This window comes from Bufo bufo, chromosome 5 (assembly GCF_905171765.1).
Source record: "Bufo bufo chromosome 5, aBufBuf1.1, whole genome shotgun sequence".
Classification (NCBI taxonomy): Eukaryota; Metazoa; Chordata; class Amphibia; order Anura; family Bufonidae; genus Bufo; species Bufo bufo.
The window spans coordinates 530,879,289-530,898,695 of NC_053393.1; the positions used below are offsets into that span (position 1 = coordinate 530,879,289).

The following is a 19,407-nucleotide window of genomic DNA, read 5'->3' on the forward strand; positions in this document are numbered from 1 at the left end:
AGCAATTTTGCTCGCACGCGCTAGGGCCCAGTCTGGTTAATCCTTAGCCTCAAAGCCATTAGTTATGCGTTCACCTTCCCTCAAAAAAGACGCATCATCCGAACAGTTCCGTTTTCACCCAATGAATTCTCCCTTGGGAATATTCTTAATAACATGTTAGGGGTGATCTGATCAACGTTATGAATTCCGTTATTGCTTTCCATTATAACAGAAAATAACTTAATACATAAGACGTAATTCAAAACTGAAACTTTCAGAGTAGGGATCGACCGATTATCGGAAGTACCGATATTATCGGCCGATATTCAGGATTTTGTACATTATCGGTATCGGCATCCAACCTTGCCGATATACCGATAATGCCTATAAAGCGAATACTAGTGAGTGCTTCCATTATAGAAGCGTGCACTAGTATGCATCGGGTGCCGGGAGTGGGGAAGAAGCGCAGCAAGCGCTTCCGGTACTCACCCTCCCTGGTCTTCTTTGATGGGACCCGCGCTGCACTGTCCTGACCCAGTACAGCGTCAGGACGTAGTGCGCGCACTATGACCTGATGCTGCACGCTGTCAGGTGACAGTGCAGCGCGGGGCGGAGAAGACAGGGGAGCAAGACGCCGGACCCGGACATGAAGAGGAGCCGCGGCGCAGGAGAGGTGAGGAGTTTTTTATTTTATTCATCTGAGGTCTGATAGGGGTTAATAAAGGTCTGATCTGAGGTCTGATAGGGGTTAATAAAGGTCTAATCTGAGGTCTGATAGGGGTTAATAAAGGTCTGAGGAGGGGTGAATGGTGTGGAAATTGGTATTTGGCACTAGTATATTATAAATGTAAATTATAAATTGACTACCAACTAAGGGCTTTATTAATTTATAATTTACATTTATAATATACTAGTGCCAAATGCAAATTTCCACCACCTCAGTGACTACCAACTGATATAATATATTTTATGTGATATAAATTATCGGCCTGAAACTTCACAGATTATCGGTATCGGCTCTAAAAAAATCAATATCGGTCGATCCCTACTTTAGAGGCATTCCGTTTTGGTCCGTCACAATAGCGGTCTATGGGCAAGCATAACGGATCCATCTGGTTTCCTGTCGGCAGGACTTTCTTTTCCGCCCTGCATAAAGGAAGCCAGACGGATACGTTATGCTGCCCATAGACCTCTATTATGACGGATCAAAACAGAATGCCTCTAAAGGTTTCAGTTTTGAATTCTGTCTTAAGAATTCCGTTATTTTCCGGAAATAGCAATAGTGGAATTCATAACGCTGATGTGAACCCGCCCTTACCCGCAGAGGGTTTAATCTAAGTACTAGTGGCGATGAAGTTCTCTTGTGCAGTCAGAGTCAGATCTAAAAGAAGGGATTATTTGGCCTCATGCACACGACAGTATTTTTTCACGGTCTGCAAAACGGGGTTCCGTTGTTCCGTGATCCGGTTCCGTTTTTGTTTCCGTGTGCCTTCCTTGATTTTTGGAGGATCACAAGACATGAAGGAAAGTGAAAAAAAATCTAAGTCAAGTTTGCCTTGCAAATGATAGGAAAAAAACGGACGGGGACGCGGATGAAAATCTTGTGTGCCTCCGTGTTTTTTCACGACCCCATTGACTTGAATGGGTCTGCGAAACTATGTTACTATGAACTGTGGTTTGATACCATTGGATGTACTACTACTCCCATTCTGCATTTTAGTAAAGAGAGACTTCTTTATTTTCTGGCCTGGTTACTGACTCCAGCACCCTTCACTGGCCACAGCATCTACATCTCAAGGGCATCCAAACTACCATCAGGTAGGAGCCCCAACATCAGGGTGGGCCCCAAGGGAAGAAAGGGTGCGCTCTCCTGTCACTGCCCGGTCTTAGGGAGGAACGGTGTGAGGATTGCCACTGTGATTAACTGCCAGAGCCACTACCCCTCCCATCTTCCGCTCCTCCGGGGCTTGAGGCACCACCTCATCACAAATTATTACCTCTTCTATGCTTAATGGCTACTGCGACTTGGAAGTCTCGGGAGAAACGATAAGACCAGCATCTTCTGACATCCTAGTGAAGAAATTGGAGACCTTTGGCAGGTTTCTATGAATTCCTTTCCTTTATTCTCTTGCTTTTTTCAGCACCACTTTTATTGTTGAGTCCTGTTCTGGTATCACTGATCGAAGGACTTTAAAGGGGTTTTCCGAGATTTAAATACTGATCAGGATAGGTCATCAGGTACTACTGAGGGTCCGACACCAGGGACCTCGGCTGATCAGCTGTTTGAGAAGGCACCGTCTCTCCTGTGAGCACCAAGGCCTTCTTTCAGCTTCTCCTAGGCCAAGTCAATACAGGTTCATGTGTCACGTGGCCTAGGAGCGAATGGGGCTGAGCTGCGACACCAAGCACAGCCGCTATACAATGTAACCTGCGAAAATTCAGAGGCGCTCACAGGAGTGTCGGACCCCCAACCATCAGATACTGATGACCTATTTTCGGCCCATCCTAAGCCTTTTTCAACGGTTGAAAAAGGCTCAGGACGGGCCGAAACGTGTCTCCTTATTGTAACTGATGTTTGAATAAGCATATTGAAGGAAGGAAGCGAGTGCCGGGATCTTTCCTACTGTACCATATCGGGATTTACCGTGCCATGTGCACCGCGGACCTGTAAGTGCCGACCCCATATACAGCTTCGCAGTCTCAGGCACATGGTCAACAAATGGTGTCCACCACTACGCGTTTCAGTCTTTGGAGACAGTTCGTCCTTGTCTTGCATAACTTTTATATTTTTGAATCTTTTATGGTGATTAAGCTTCATTTACATAAAACTCAAAACAGCTCTAACACTGGGGTAAAATGGGTAAAGGCCCGCAGGGTTCTCAATCACTTTGGGGACCTTTTTTACTTTGCTCGCTCTAAAGAGAAACTGACGGTGATCAATAGGTTGTAGAGGTTTAGCAAAACATGGCTGCTTCCTTCCAAAAACAGCTCCACCCCTGTCCACAGACTGTGTGTCATATTGCAGTTCCGCTTCATTGAATGGAATTGAGCCGCAATACCAGGCACAGACAGGTGTGGCGCTGTTCCTGTGAAAAAAAAAGGCTGTTGTGTTTTTGTAAATCTGCGCTGTAATTTTTTATTTTATTTTTTTACAGTGCTGTAAATGCAGAGGGTTTGTATCCGTGCAATTTCACGGATTAAGGGTCAATCACCATTTAACCCCCTAAATGACCAGCTCATCTGTACATGATTGTAGGCTGCTGACAGTTTGGTAACAAAAATTATACCTATCAGAATTAAGGCAAAAACAGAAGAAAAAAGACCATAATGAGCCATGTCCTTAAGAGGTTAAAGGAGTTGTCCCATTATGACAACCACAGGATAAGGGATAAGTGTTTGGTCAACTGCTGTAGTCCCTGCCGATCATGAGAACATGGGCCCATGCTCACAAGCATGTGTAACGCCCCAGAGTGTCGTTACCACTCCTGCACCTTGCTACTGTCTCCTATGGTTAACCTCATGTCATCACATGTAACTTTTGCAAACAATGTGCATTCCTGTGTTTGAAACAGTTTATGTTAACATGTAATGTGCCTGGTTCACCAGCAGGTGGCAGCATAAATGGCAGAGCTACAGGGACAGAGAATGGAGCCTTCCTTTCCATTCTAACCCCCCTCTGTGGTGTGGTGGGCGTTTTCCCGCTTGCTGCAGGGAGGGAGGAGTTTTAGTTTAGAGTCTAGCTTACCCCCTGCTAGGGGAAAGGTTACCCCCTGCTGGGGGAAGGCAGCAGTAGCCCGTCCCTGTTGGACGAGCCCTGTATTGGCCAGCTGGAGCACCATCAGCTCAGCTGTACCTGGAGGCAGAAGTCTGAAGCCTCAGAAACCAGGAGTAAAGTTTACCCTGGATAAAGCTAAAGACAGACCAGACCACAGAAAGTGAATTACTGCATAAAGAAGAAGCTGAGATCTATAGCCAGCCTGTTAGCACAGCAGAGCCAGAGAGCAACAGATGTAGCAGAGAGGAGTTTGCCTGCCACAGTTAATGCCAAAGCCTGCTGGAAACCAAGATAAAGCCTGTAAATCGTTTGGAGAAAAGTTTATTCAAGTAAAGCTGTTATCAACCTCATCACAAGGTCTGGACTCAAGTTATTTCTTTCATCCACTTCATCAACTACCCCCTTTTTCTACATTTCGGAAGGCCACGTCTGGGGTTCCAGCGTATCCAAGTAGGAGCACCGTGACACATGCAACACCATTAAGGGACATTTAGGCCACCCTACACCCCCCTGGCATTCCTACACCTGGGTACCATCAACTACCACTATATCACTAATAAGGGGCCCTGTGCCCTTGTTGCTTCACTGCAACTGGCATCACGACAAATATGTACTTTAAGAAACCCCAAGTAGTGCGCCCGACGGATGCAGCACATGCCTGTCCACCGCTCCATTCAAGTCTATGGGACTGCTGTAGATAGTCCGGTACAAGCGCTTTGCATTGAGGTGTTCCTCTGTCCTCAGGATGTTTCTTTATCACGACTCACACGGACACCTGAGAAAGTCATCATGGATCCTGTGTCCACAGTGTCATCTAAAATTAGTTCCTCCAAAGTTTACAAGTTGCAGGGTATAAATAGTCAGGGCAGCCATGGCCGGGTGATAGAGTTACCGATGCCCGGCCACGACTTTAGCTTCTTATAGGTAGAGGACATGTTTACTGCCACTCGCTGCAGACATGGGCACGAATGCCGGACAGAGATGTACCCGCACCTTATCAAACCAGCCCCTGAAGGACACGCTTCTCCGGGCCCTCCAAGCAAATGACTACCTGACGGTGGAAAGTATACTGGATGAGGGCAAGATGGATGTGGACACCATATTTGAAATGCAGGATGAAGGTTTGGTCCTGGCATCCTACAAATCAGGTATGAACCAGCAAAGCGTTCAGAGAGCTGCATGGCAAAGCTGTGGGTCAGTATCTTGGCACATGGTTCTGTGGGCTTTGGGTAAGGGATTTAAAGAGGTGTAAGCTGAAGGTCCTGGACCCCAATGCAAAATCTGTAACAGGGCCCCCACCTACCACCATGTGTCATCTATATTACTGGAGTCTTCTTATGTGGCAGAGGAGCCCTCGCAGGCACCAGGACCCCCGTACATCTACACCCTGGGGGTTACTGCACTCAGGATGACTAAGCAGATGTGCGATGTGTTACAAAACCTAGGCCACTGCTGTTGCCCATAAAGTTGGACCACTGCCTGGGGTTGCATCACCTGATGTTACAAGGAAAGCCAAGTCGAACCTGCTCCACACACAGGAATAAAAGCTCCGTTATGTAAGGGGATGTTCACACAAGGCATAATTGTTGCAGAAATATCTCCTATTGTTCTATCGATCTGAATGGGGCTTGTAGAAATTCTTGCACCTGATTTAGGAACAACTCGATTCAAATGTAAGGAATTGATTTATTGGTCACAAAAAATGTCTGCAACGTAAGAAGTAAGTTCTGCAGTTTAGATGTAGAATAAATCTGAATAAAAACTGATCCTGAGTTACATCCTGTGTTTTACTTCAGAGCTGCACTCACTATTCTGCTAGTGGAGTCACTGTGTACATACATTACATTACTTATCCTGTACTGATCCTGAGTTAAATCCTGTATTATACTCCAGAGCTGAACTCACTATTCTGCTAGTGGAGTCACTGTGTATATACATTACTTATCCTGTACTGATCCTGAGTTACATCCTGCATTATACTCTAGAGCTGCACTCACTATTCTGCTGGTGGAGTCACTGTGTACATACATTACATTACTTATCCTGTACTGATCCTGAGTTATATCCTGTATTATACTCCAGAGCTGCACTCACTATTCTGCTGGTGGAGTCACTGTGTACATACATTACATTACTTATCCTGTACTGATCCTGAGTTATATCCTGTATTATACTCCAGAGCTGCACTCACTATTCTGCTGGTGGAGTCACTGTGTACATACATTACTTATCCTGTACTGATCCTAAGTTACATCCTGTATTATACTTCAGAGCTGCACTCACTATTCTGCTGGTGCAGTCACTGTGTACATACATTACATTACTTATCCTGAGTTACATCCTGTATTATACTCCAGAGCTGAACTCACTATTCTTCTGGTGCAGTCACTGTGTACATACATTACATTACTTATCTTGTGTTGATCCTGAGTTACATCCTGTATTATACTCCAGAGCTGCACTCACTATTCTGCTGGTGGAGTCACTGTGTACATACATTACATTACTCATCCTGTACTGATCCTGAGTTACATCCTGTAATTTACTCCAGAGCTGCACTCATTATTCTGCTTGTTAGTCGTGTAATTGCCCAATATATTCTTTATAATGTGTCTTAGGCTTATTTAAGACCTCCTTAAAGGGGTACACCCATCCTCTAAAATGGTCTATTAGAGCTCATGCATACGACTGTTGCTGTTTTGCGGTCTGCAAATTGTGGATGCGCAAAACACGGATACCAGCCGTGTGCATTCAGCATTTTGCGAAACTGAACATCTGGCCCGTAATAGAACAGTCCTATCCTTGTCCATAATACGGACAGTAATAGGACATGTTTTTTTTTTTTTTTGGAATGGACATACGGACACGGATTGCACACAGAGTAATTTCATTTGTTTTTTTGCAGTTCCATTGAAGTGAATGGTTCCACATACGGGCCGCAAAAAAAGCGGAACAGACACGGACAATACATTCGTGTGCATGAGCCCTTACTAGAATAAGCTACAACACGGCCATCATACAGCTCTGAACTCTGGGAGCTCCATAAGAGTGAAGGGATCGAGGTGCCAACCAGTGCTGCTGCCCCCTTTTATTCTCAGGGTTGTGGGGGGTCCCAGCTATCAGACCACCACCGATCATTAAATGATGGCAAATCACTTAATAATATAGTTGAAATACACCTTTAATTTTGCTGCATTTTAGGCTTTGCATTACCTGCACTGCTTCTACTGAGCTGCACAGACTTGACCATAAGAGCCATGTAGGGTCCTTGTTTTGGGACATAATGTAGACCTTTTTATGCAGCCATATTAAATCAGTTTGACCCCCATCTTTCAAAAGACTCTGCAATGTGGCATCCCCTACTGTGCTTCCTCTATGTCAGTCTTCACTGTACCTCTGACATTCTATTCATGAACTCTGAGATTGGATGAAGTATAATGCCATTGGTAAACAGTACTGGATCTGTGACCTCAATCTACAGTGTAAATTTAAAAAAGGATTCTTTTTTTTTGTCCCAAAAACAGTGCCCCCCCTTGTCCACAGGCAGTGTCTGGTATTGCAGCTCAGTTCCATTCAAGTAGATGGTCTACATCCTTCTTATTTATCCTTCAGGTTACTGGATGCCCAGTTTTAAGCTGACGGCCTCGTGGGCGACAGGGATGCACATCACGGCTATGCTGGGACATTTAGAAAGCCTGCAGGTTCTCCTGGACCATAAAGCCTCCATCAACAGCAAGCCGAACGGAAAGACCCCGCTACATGTCGCCTGCGAGGTGGCCAACCTGGACTGCGTCAAGATTCTGATCGCCCACGGTGCCAAGCTCAATGTGTTCTCAGTCAGCGGGCATACCCCATTACATTACTGCAAAACCAAGGAGTCTGTGAGGTGCGCCAAAGAGCTCATCTGGAGCGGTAAGGGGCCCTTCATTGAAGGGTTTTGTCACTTCTGGGGGTTCCGGACAATTGGGTCTAAGGATATCTAGAAATAAAAAGTGACCATTGCATAATAATGGAATCTGCAGCTTTCTAATCTAAAGTGCATAGCAATTATTCACCTTGATAAGATCTCTGCCTGCTGTCAGTGAATGAGGACATTCCTGTTTAAATCCAGAGGCTGAATATCTTTCCAGTGATAATACTTCTGACAGCTGAAGATTTGTTACAGTCTAGGTACTTCTCTGGGAGCTGAACAACCTTTAGGCCCCTTTCACAAAAGGGGCGAGTTTTCCGCGCGGGTGCAATGCGTGAGTTGAACGCATTGCACCCGCACTGAATCAGGACCCATTCATTTCTATGGGGCTGTTCATATGAGCGGTGATTTTCACGCATCACTTGTGCGTTGCGTGAAAATCGCAGCAAGCTCTATTTTGTGCGTTTTTCACGCAACGCAGGCCCCATAGAAGTCAATGGGGCTGCGTGAAAATCGCAAGCATCCGCAAGCAAGTGCGGATGCGGTGCGATTTTCACGCACGGTTGCTAGGAGACGATCGGGATGGGGACCCGATCATTATTATTTTCCCTTATAACATGGTTATAAGGGAAAATAATAGCATTCTAAATACAGAATGCATAGTACAATAGCGCTGTAGGGGTTAAAAAAAAAATGTAAAAAAAAATGTACTCACCTTAATCCACTTGCTCGAGCAGCCGGCATCTCTTCTGTCTTCTTTCTTTGCTGTGTGCAGGAAAAGGACCTGTGGTGACGTCACTCCGGTCATCACATGATCCATCACCATGGTAAAAGATCATGTGACGAACCATGTGATGACCGGAGTGACGTCACCACAGGTCCTTTTCCTGCACACAGCTCAGATGAAGACAGAAGAGATGCCGGCTGCGCGATCAAGTGGATTAAGGTGAGTTAAATTATTTTTTATTTTTTTTAACCCCTCCAGCGCTGTTTTACTATGCACTCTGTATTCAGAATGCTATTATTTTCCCTTATAACCATGTTATAAGGGAAAATAATACAATCTACAGAACACCGATCCCAAGCCCGAACTTCTGTGAAGAAGTTCGGGTTTGGGTACCAAACATGCCAATTTTTCTCACGCGCGTGCAAAACGCATTACAATGTTTTGCACTCGCGCGGAAAAATCGTGCATGTTCCCACAACGCACCCGCACCTTTTCCCGCAATGCCCGTGTGAAAGAGGCCTTAGAGTGTGGTATAACCCTGGACTGCATGGGCAGATTGGCCATAGACCTTACAGGGAAATTTCCCAGTGGGCCGATGCCCCGGGCCGCCGCCTGGGCCCTCCTTATAGCCGGGCAGTGAAAGTTTTTGGGGCTGTATTTTGTGTTGCTTGCCTCAGTATTTTGTGCTGGACTGTGGTATTTGGCTCTGTTGGAGTAGTATAATGTGCCGCAATATGGTAGTGCTGGTCCTGCATTCCATCAATTTGGACCGAACTACAAAATGGGACCACTTTTAGCATTTTTTCCAGGGCCACTTTAAAGTTTCTAGTCCGCCCCTGCGTGACTTCAACTATTCCCTATGGAGAAAGAAGGTGAATGTGACTCCTCCCAAAACTGTTACTGGCAGAGACCCCTAATAACAGTGAACGTCTCCATCAGTCCAATAGCGAAGAAAACCCCACTCCGTTCCCCAGATGTAGTAGCACAACAGCAACCGCCATCCTTTTTATCAGCAATAGTAGCACAGCAACTCCCACTCTTCCCCCCAGCAGTCATAGCACAGCAACTCCCACTCGTCCCCCTAGTAGTAGTAGTAGAACAACTTCCACTCTTTTCCCCAACAGTAACAGCACAGCAACAAATACTCTTTCCCTAATAGTAGCACAGCACAGCAACTCCCACATTTCCCCCCAGCAGTAAAGGCACAGTCACCCCTACTTTTCCTCAGCCCAGCAATGGAAACACATCAATCCTCACTGTTTTCCCCAGCAGTAATAGCACAGCAGCCATCATTATTCTCCCCAGCAGTAATAGCACAGCAACCCCTATTATTTTCCCCAGTAGTAGTAGCAGAACAGCAATCCGCACTGTTTTCCCAGCAGTAAAAGCACAACTCCCATTATTTCTCCCAGTAGTAGTAGCACAGTAATCCCCACTGTTTCCCCAGCAGTAATAGCACAGCAACCCCTAATATTCTCCCTAGTAGTAGCAGCAAAGCAATCCTTATTCTTTTCCCAGCAGTAATAACACAGCAATCTCCATTCTTTCCCCCAGTAGTATTATCACAGTAACCCCCATTATTTTCCCCAGTGGCAGTAGCACAGAAATTCCCCACTGTTTTCCCAACAGTAAAAGCACAACAACTCCCATTATTCCCCCCAGTAGTAGTAGTAGCAGCACAAAACCTCCATTATTCTCCCCAGCAGTAGCAGCACAGTAACTCCCATTATTCTCCCAAGTAGTGTTAGCACAGTAACCCCTATTCTTTCCCCCAGTAGTATTAGCACAGTAACCCCCATTCTTTCCCCCAGTAGTGTTAGCACACTAACCCCCATTCTTTCCCCCAGTAGTGTTAGCATAGTAACCCCCATTCTTTCCCCCAGTAGTGTTAGCACATTAACCCCCATTCTTTCCCCCAGTAGTATTAGCACAGTAACCCCCATTCTTTCCCCCAGTAGTGTTAGCACAGTAACCCCCATTCTTTCCCCCAGTAGTATTAGCACAGTAACCCCCATTCTTTCCCCCAGTAGTGTTAGCACAGTAACCCCCATTCTTTCCCCCAGTAGTGTTAGCACAGTAACCCCCATTCTTTCCCCCAGTAGTGTTAGCACAGTAACCCCCATTCTTTCCCCCAGTAGTGTTAGCACAGTAACCCCCATTCTTTCCCCCAGTAGTGTTAGCACAGTAACCCCCATCCTTTCCCCCAGTAGTGTTAGCACAGTAACCCCCATTCTTTCCCCCAGTAATGTTAGCACAGTAACATGTTCTATTTTTTTGCAGTGCGGACGGATCATGGACCCATTCAAGTTGAATGGGTCTCGATCCGTCCCGGCCGCCGCATGGACATTGCCCGTGCATTGGAGACCGCAAATTGCGGTCCCCAATGCACGGAACAGCCGCACAACGGCCGTGTGAATAAGCCATAACCCCTATTCTTTTCCCCAGTAGTATTAGCTTGTATTTAGTGTAGGGGCGCCTTCACACTCTGCGGATTATGTTGCAGAATTTTCTGCAACTTAAAACCAGTTCCATTCATTTGAATGGGGCGGCAATCACATGGATATCTGCAAGGCCCATTCAGGTGAAGGGAACTGATTTTCAGTTGCGGAAAATTCTGCAACAAAATCTGCAGCGTGTGAATGCATCCTAAAATGGTAAATTGAAGCTGGAGGTTAGGAGGTGAAGCCGCAGCTTTTTATTCATTGCTTTAATGAAACATAGGAGGGGGAAGCAGAAGGAAGGAAAAAGACCCAAACCCGAAGTCTACACACAACATTTCTGGCTCTGCTACATCCACAGCTGCCTAATGAATGTTTGGTTGGCTTTTAGGTGCAGATGTAAACCTGCAGAGTGACAATCAGGCCCAGGAGACCCCTCTTCACACCGCCGCCCGGATAGGAATCCCAGAACTTGTAGGGTTCTACGTTAAACACGGGGCGATCGTGGACAGTGTGAACTCGACCCTGGAAACACCTCTCTCCACCGCTGCCTACTGGGCACTAAATATTAAGGAGCAGAGATACAGCAGCAGGCACCACCTCATCTGCAGGATGCTGCTGGACTACAGCGCCAACGTCAACTCCCGAGATATCGACCGCAAGTCGCCCCTACACAAGGCGGCATGGAACTGCGACCATATCCTCATGCACATGATGCTGGAGGCGGGCGCCCAGGCCACCACCATGGATGTCAATGGATGTGCCCCCCAACAGTATGTCCTAAAGGTCACGTCTGTCCGCGCCGCTGGTCAGCCTGAAATCTGCTACCAGCTCCTACTGAACCATGGAGCGGCCAGGATATATCCCCCGCAGTTCCATAAGGTGAATGATCCGCATCGGCCATGGTTATAGGTGCTTGTCTCCATCTGCAGCTTTCTAATATACTTTCTATATTAATTCATTGTACTTTTCAAGCTCTCTGCATGCTGTCAGTGAATAGAAGATCTTCACTGTTTACAGCAGATGAAAATCTGTCCTGGTCATAGGACAGACACCCAGGTGCAGGTTCATTGCACAACCAATACCAATTTTCATTCACTAGAAGTAAACAGTGAGAGTTACCGTTCACTGGCAGCAAGCAGAGGTCAGAAACCAGATATAAAGCATATTAAAAAGTAGCACCTTTAATATAGAGAGAATGTATTTTATTTTCTGAAACTGGTACTGTTTATGGAGGGGCACTCTGCTGGCACTGGTTATCAGGGGGCACTCTGCTGGCACTGTTTATGGGGGGCACTCTGCTGGCACTGGTTATCAGGGGGCACTCTGCTGACACTGTTTATGGAGGGGCACTCTGCTGGCACTGTTTATGGGGGGGCACTTCTGGCACTGTTTATGGGGGGCACTCTGCTGGCACTGTTTATGAGGGGGCACTCTGCTGGCACTGTTTATGAGGGGGCACTCTGCTGGCACTGTTTAGGAGGGGGCACTCTTCTGGCACTGTTTATGGGGGGCACTGTACTGGCACTGTTTATGGGGGGCACTGTACTGGCACTGTTTATGGGGGGCACTGTACTAACACTGTTTATGGGGGGGCACTCTTCTGGCACTGTTTATGGGGGGAACTGTACTGGCACTGTTTATGGGGCGGGCACTCTTCTGGCACTGTTTATGGGGGGAACTGTACTGGCACTGTTTATGGGGGGAACTGTACTGGCACTGTTTATGGGGGGGCACTCTTCTGGCACTGTTTATGGGGGGAACTGTACTGACACTGTTTTTGGGGGGCACTCTTCTGGCACTGTTTATGGGGGGCACTGTACTGGCACTGTTTATGGGGGGCACTGTACTGACACTGTTTATGGGGGGGGCACTGTACTGGCACTGTTTATGGGGGGAACTGTACTGGCACTGTTTATGGGGCGGGCACTCTCCTGGAACTGTTTATGAGGGGCACTCTGTTGGCACTGTTTATGGGGGGGGCACTCTTCTGGCACTGTTTATGAGGGGGCACTGCGCTGGCACTGTTTATGAGGGGCACTCTGCTGGCACTGTTTATGGAGGGGCACTCTGTTGGCACTGTTTATGAGGGGGCACTCTGCTGGCACTGTTTATGAGGGGGCACTCTGCTGGCACTGTTTATGGAGGGGCACTCTGTTGGCACTGTTTATGGGGGGCACTCTTCTGGCACTGTTTATGAGGGGGCACTCTGCTGGCACTGTTTATGAGGGGGCACTCTGCTGGCACTGTTTATGGAGGGGCACTCTGTTGGCACTGTTTATGAGGGGGCACTCTGCAGGCACTGTGTATGAGGGGGCACTCTGCTGGCACTGTTTGTGAGGGGGCACTCTGCTGGCACTGCGAGCTGTGTGTGAATATGCCATTTGTAAAATATCTGAGAGTCGCCCAGGTTGTTCTTGTGCCCGTACTGGTGACAGATGGCACTGACTCCATGGTAAATCCTCAGGTCTTACAGGAATGCCACTCCTATCCCAGAGCAGTGGAAGTCATGGTCAACGCCTACGAACACATAAAGGCGACATACAAATGGAATAAAGCCATTCCGGAGGACGACCTGGAGGTAACGGGAGCGAGACAGATGGAATGGATGGGAATGCCTGATGAGAGTGATTGTTTCCTGTATTACCACCTGGGGTCTCATTGAGGATTTTTTTTTTGTAATTTGACTTTAAAGGAGTATTCCCATCTATTCATATGGAGACTGTGGTGAATATGCAAACTCCAAGGTCCTACGAACACCCGCTTTAAATTCAACAACCCCTTTTTTTTTACTTAAATAAGTAGGTCCCCAGTTCTGTGCTGATTGGGGGCAGGAGATCACAAAATCAATCACACAGCCACAGCGCTGTATGGTAAAACTCCAATAGGTGGCGCTCTTTAGTTATGGTATAGTAAACTTGTATGCCGTGATCTCCCCCTAGTGGTAACTGCACAAATGTCGCTGTGCATGAGAATGGACTGGTATTGCACGGTTCATGTGGGGGGCACAATTTTGTGGGTGGGGTGCGGCACTCTACTGGCACTATTAATGGGAGGATTAATTCATTTTCCAGTATTAAAAAAAAAGTGATATTTTACACATTTTTTTCTATACTTGAATTTCAATTTCTCAACACTTTCGAGATCTCTGGTTGCTGTCAGTGAATAAGAGCATTGAGGCAGATTCACTAACAGTGTAAACAAGGAGTAGACAGTCTAGAGATGATGGGCACAGGGGTTTCTTCTTTTTGGCACATTTTCTTTAGGGCTCATTCTGACAGTTGTATGCTGTCCGCAAAAATGCGGATCCGTTTTTTTGCAGATTAGATGCACACCTATTGACTTCTATGGGGTTCTTTTCTTCCGTTCTACAGGTCCGCAAAACATAAAACATGTCCTATACTTGTCAGTGAAAATCAGGACGTGGCCCCATTGAAGTCTATGGGTCTGCAAAAATGCGGAATGCAATAAAAAATTTTGCGGACATGCTGAACTGTTCTTAAAAAAAAAACGGATCCGCATTTTTGCGGAGAGCATACAGCAGTCTTATGACGAGGTCTAGACGCCATCACGTAAATCTGCCCAATTATTGTCTACGCTCTGGCTCCACCGGGCACTGCTATGTGCCATGCACTGGTATACCACGACTGATACATTGTAGCAGAGAGATGTGTGCCGCTTCTGCTATTGTATTTAGCTTTCAGAGCATTGTCTAGATTGGATGCAATTGTAGCAAACCCTCAGCTGAGAGCAGGACTAGATATGGGCAGAATTACTGCCTCTTAATGCAGACAAGAGTATTCTCATTCACTGACAGCAAGCACATCTGGAAAAGCTACTCTCAGTAAGGCTGAAAGCATCACTTGTGCGTTTCCGTGAAAATCGCAGCATGTTCTATATTCAGCGTTTTTCACGCAAAGCTGGCCCCATAAAAGTGAATGGGGCTTCGGTGAAAAACGCATCGCATCCGCAAGCAAGTGCGGATGCGATGCGTCTTTTACTGATGGTTGCTAGGAGATGTTGTTTGTAAACATTCCGTTTATTATCACGTGCGTGAAAAACGCATCAAAACACATTGCTACCGCGTGGAAAAAACTGAACCACTGAACACGATCGCAGACAAAACTGACTGCAATTACTTGCGAAATGGTGCGAGTTTTCCTGAACGCATCCGGACCTAATCGGGATCGTTCGTGTGAAAGGGGCCTAACTGTGTGAGAGGATAGGAGTACGTGTGTGCAGTGCGTACAGAACATGCGTGTAGGCGTATATATACACTGTATGTATGTGGAGCGTGCGCTCATGCATGTGGGCAGGGGAGTAAATACATGTGTCATTTGTGTGTATATATATATTTATAGCAATGAATAATAATTTTTTTATATCTAGATAGATACACTGCCTGTCCCCAAAAAAAAGTCACCACCAAAAAAAAAAAAGGTCACACACTCTGATATTTCGTTGCATAATCTCAGGACAGGAGAGGTTGGTGTTCAGCTCACAGAGCATTCTCTAGACTGGATACAATTGTAACAAACTCTCAGCTGTGAGAATCATTAGGTCCCTTAGGCCTCATGCACACCACTTTATTTTTTCCGCATCCGATCTACATTTTTTGCAGATTGGATGCAGACACATTGGGGGACATTTATCAATAATGGCATAATTTGCTCCAAAAAAAAATACTAACATTACAAATCAAAAGTGGTGATTTTTTATCGCCACTTTAAAAATGTGACTTTTTTAAAATGTAAACTTGATTATTTGCCTATTTCACTTGCCAATAGCACTAAAATGTAACTTTTTAAAATCGAAATGCGCCATTTCAGCCAACCCTGCCAGACCGCACTTGCAACTTTTGAAACATATTTGCGACTTTTGAAGAATATCTGCGACATTTCCACTGGTAAATTGCGACTTTTGTCTCAGACTCCGGAGGTTTTTGTTATTGTTTTGTTTTTGTAGAAGGTCAATTCACTGACAGAACGCCGCTGTTTCCTTCATTTATATTAGGGCTCATGCACACGGCCGTTGCCCAGCCGTGGCTGTATTGCGTCCCGCAAACAGTGAATCTGCAATATACGGGCACCAGCCGCCCCCCCCCCCCCCCACTCCCCCACTTTTCATATGCGGACCCATTCACTTGAACGGGTCCGCAATCCAGGAGATGCGGTGCGGAACAGAGACACGGATCGAAGCCCACGGAAGCACGGCATGCACTACTTTTTTGCAGTGCGGACAGTCGGATGCAGATTGCGGACCCTATTCAAGTGAATGGGTCCGTGATCCGCATGCGGCGGCCCCACGGTCAGTGCCCGTGCATTGTGGACCGCAATTTGAGGTCCGCAGCACAGGCTCGGCCAGAACACGTTCGTGTGCATGAGGCCTTAGATAAGAATAAACGCCTCCTGTTCCAACGACGAGTTGGTTTTACTTTTCATAAATGCGACTTTTTGACAAAAAGTTGCATCTTTCTGCCATAAATGTGACTTTTTACATAAAACAGCGCCACATAAGCCGGCTTTATTGTCTGCAACAATTTGAGCCGTTTCTGAGAATGAAAAATGAAGCGTAACATGCGCCAATTTGATAGCCCCGCCCACTTTGACATTTCTAACTCATTTCTGGCGTGATGCATTCTTTAGGGTGAAAATTCTGGAGAAAACAGTTGATATATTTGGCGCCATTCTTTTTGGCGCATTTTATGCCTATGCGCTAATTCTGGTAAATGTCCCCCAATGACTTCAATGGAGCCACGTACGATGCGAGCAGCACCCCGTGTGCTGTACATTTCCGTACGTCCGTTCTGTGGCCCTGCAAAAAAAATAGATCGTGTTCAGGCCTCGGTTCTATCTTGACTCTTGTGTTTTCCAGAGACATCAGGCGTTCTACGAATCGCTGTTTGAGGTGTGCAGTAACTCCCCGAGGTCGCTCATGCACCTGGCCCGGTGTGCCATCCGCACTGTCTTATGGAAGAGGTGCCACCGCGTCATCCCTCAGCTGCCTCTGCCAACCACCCTGAAGAAATACCTTCTGCTGGAACCACAGGGACGGCTCTATTAACGCCACGTCGCGCTCCGGCCCTGATGCAAGGCGGCACTTGTTGCATGGGATTCTGGGAACTCTAGCTTTAGGCTGGAGGAAGGGCCACAGACTGGCAGCGCCCGCTGAAGCAGATTGCCAATATCTGATTTTATACGGTGCCATTCCGATCGTCCAGGAGGTTGAAGCTAACACAGTGCTGGATTATCAGGGATTCTGAACTATTGGAGGTCCCTATAGTACAGGGATGCTCAACCTGCGGCCCTCCAGTTGCAGGCTGTCTGGGCATGCTGGGAGTTGTAGTTTTGCAACAGCTGGAGGGCCGCAGGTTGGGCATCCCTACTATAGATATATACATAGACATAGGCATATATAGACAGGGGCAGGCATGCGTGAGCCATGCAGCTACACAAGGGCCCTACAGGTCGGGGGCCACATCCTACTGTCACCTAAGGCCCTATGCTAATGACCCCCATCAAAGAGTGGCTAGCATCTAGATGGATATATATTCTACCTACTCCTGTGCCATCATAATATACCGCATACTAGACTAGCAGGTTGACCCAACCATTGCCGGATTACTGGAATTTTAAGTAAAGTAATATTCATGGTCAGGTTAACCCATTGTATACCGATGCATGGCTCAGGCCAGTTGTAGCAGCGTCCAGCAGAGCCCGGGTGCGATGATGTCACTATGTATATGTATTAATATATCCTAATGCTGGAATAAAGTGCGAGTTCTGCTGCGTGCGTCCTCCGGTATTATAATCCATTCCCGGCCGCACCGCATGACCCGGAGGAAGCTGGCAGCGAGGTGCCCAGAGAGCTCTGCATCCCAGGACTATAGATGATTATTGGAGTGATTGGAAACATGAAATATCCAGTTGTTGCCATTCATACATACTGCAGACGTGTGGGCTAAACCAGCGGATGTAGCAGAGCTAGGTTTGTCACCTATAGAGCTGCATCGTGCATTTAGGGTTATGCAGCAGTCCTATGTAAAAGCTGTGACATGTGAGTGGCTGCTCGTGTGTGTATGTGGAGCATTCATGTAGATCCGTGACGGGTAATATGGTGTTAAAGGGCATCTGTCAGCAGTTTTGTCCCTATGACACTGGCTGACCTGTTACATGTGCGCTTGGCAGCTGAAGGCATCTGTGTTGGTCCCATGTTCATATGTGCCCGCAGTGCTGAGAAAAATGATGTTTTATTATATGCAAATGAGCCTCTAGGAGCAACGGGGGCGTTACTATTACACCTAGAGGCTCTGCTCTCTCTGCAACTGAGACGCCCTCTGCACTTTGATTGACAGGGCCAAGATTGATGACGTTTTCCCTGCCTGGTCCTGTCGATCAAAGTGCAGAGGATGCGGCAGTTGCAGAGAGAGCTGAGCCTCTAGGTGTAATGGTTGCTCTATGCTCTATGGCTAGCGCTACTACATATTACATATGTCTGGTACTGTTATATGTGCACTATAGCTGGCACTATTTACATGGCTGGCACTATTATATTTCCTCTTCTGGTGCTGTCATATATGCACTATGGATGGCACTGTCGTCTATTCCCTAAGGTTTGATATTGTTATATGTGTACTATGGCCGGCACTATAATACATGGCATACATGGCACATGACTGGCACTGTTATACATGCCGTAAGGCTGGGGTTATTAGATGTCTGCTATGGCTGGCACTATTATACTGATGCTTTTATATGTATATTGGAGCTGGTTTGATTCTATACCTCTGACTAACACCATTATAAGTGCTTTATGGCTGCTGTTATTATACTGTGTCGGGCATATTGTATTTGCCCCATGACTGACACTATTATATATGCCCTCAAACATTATTATATACGCCCTATGACCAGAATTATTACAATTTCCCTATGACTGGTGCAGTGTCCCACCTTGGGCATATGTATACCAAATGTATTGTTGTATCAAGCTGTAATTCCTCATAACTGGCTGTTTTAGTGTCATTACATCTATTCTCCCCTAGGTGGTGCTGGCACCACTTATATATATCAGAGAGTTTGCTAATACTAGAGAGAACAGGAGAACAGTAGAAGAAGGAGGGAGTAAGTGATGTGTGAGGAGCAGAACAGGACAAGTCCAGGATGTAGCTGCCATTTTAGCCCCTTGGCTGTGGCCAGGATGAGGGAGCATGGATTACAGTGTTACAGCTACCTAGCACAGACCAGAGTGAGTGGCGGATATAAAATTGGCGTCACGAACAGGATCAAATCCTCTGCGCCTTGTGAGAATAGGATAAATTGCCTATATGCTTTGAGAGAGACTTGAATGTGCTTTAACTCATTACTGACAGAAGAGAATACAAATGTCTATATTGCCTGGAAAAAGTGATTGTTTGGCTTGAAATTGCATGGGGATACTGTGTAAAACTCCTACTACAAAATCGCATTGTCAAAAGTTGGAAAATCGCATATTTTTTTTTCCACTTCCACTGTTTGTTGTCATGGAATGGACTCAGAAATTGCACCAAAATGGCTGCCTGAGGGCCTTCTTGTTGTTT

The 19,407-nt window shown here is 46.4% G+C and overlaps 1 protein-coding gene across 2 annotated transcripts; it reads left to right on the top strand.

The window, feature by feature from the left end:
* Positions 1 to 4,649: 4,649 nt before the first annotated feature.
* Positions 4,650 to 17,713, top strand: ASB4 (ankyrin repeat and SOCS box containing 4). Of its 2 annotated transcripts, XM_040431217.1 has the most exons (5): positions 4,650 to 4,902; positions 7,367 to 7,666; positions 11,221 to 11,711; positions 13,297 to 13,410; positions 16,704 to 17,712. In XM_040431217.1, the coding sequence occupies exons 1-5, from the start codon at positions 4,713 to 4,715 to the stop codon at positions 16,890 to 16,892; spliced, it is 1,284 nt and encodes a 427-aa protein (XP_040287151.1). In that variant the 5' UTR covers positions 4,650 to 4,712; the 3' UTR covers positions 16,893 to 17,712. The 2 variants fall into 2 exon arrangements, with proteins under 2 accessions (XP_040287151.1, XP_040287152.1); XM_040431218.1 differs by lacking the exon at positions 13,297 to 13,410 and having other exon boundaries at positions 16,704 to 17,713.
* The last annotated feature ends 1,694 nt before the right edge of the window (positions 17,714 to 19,407 follow it).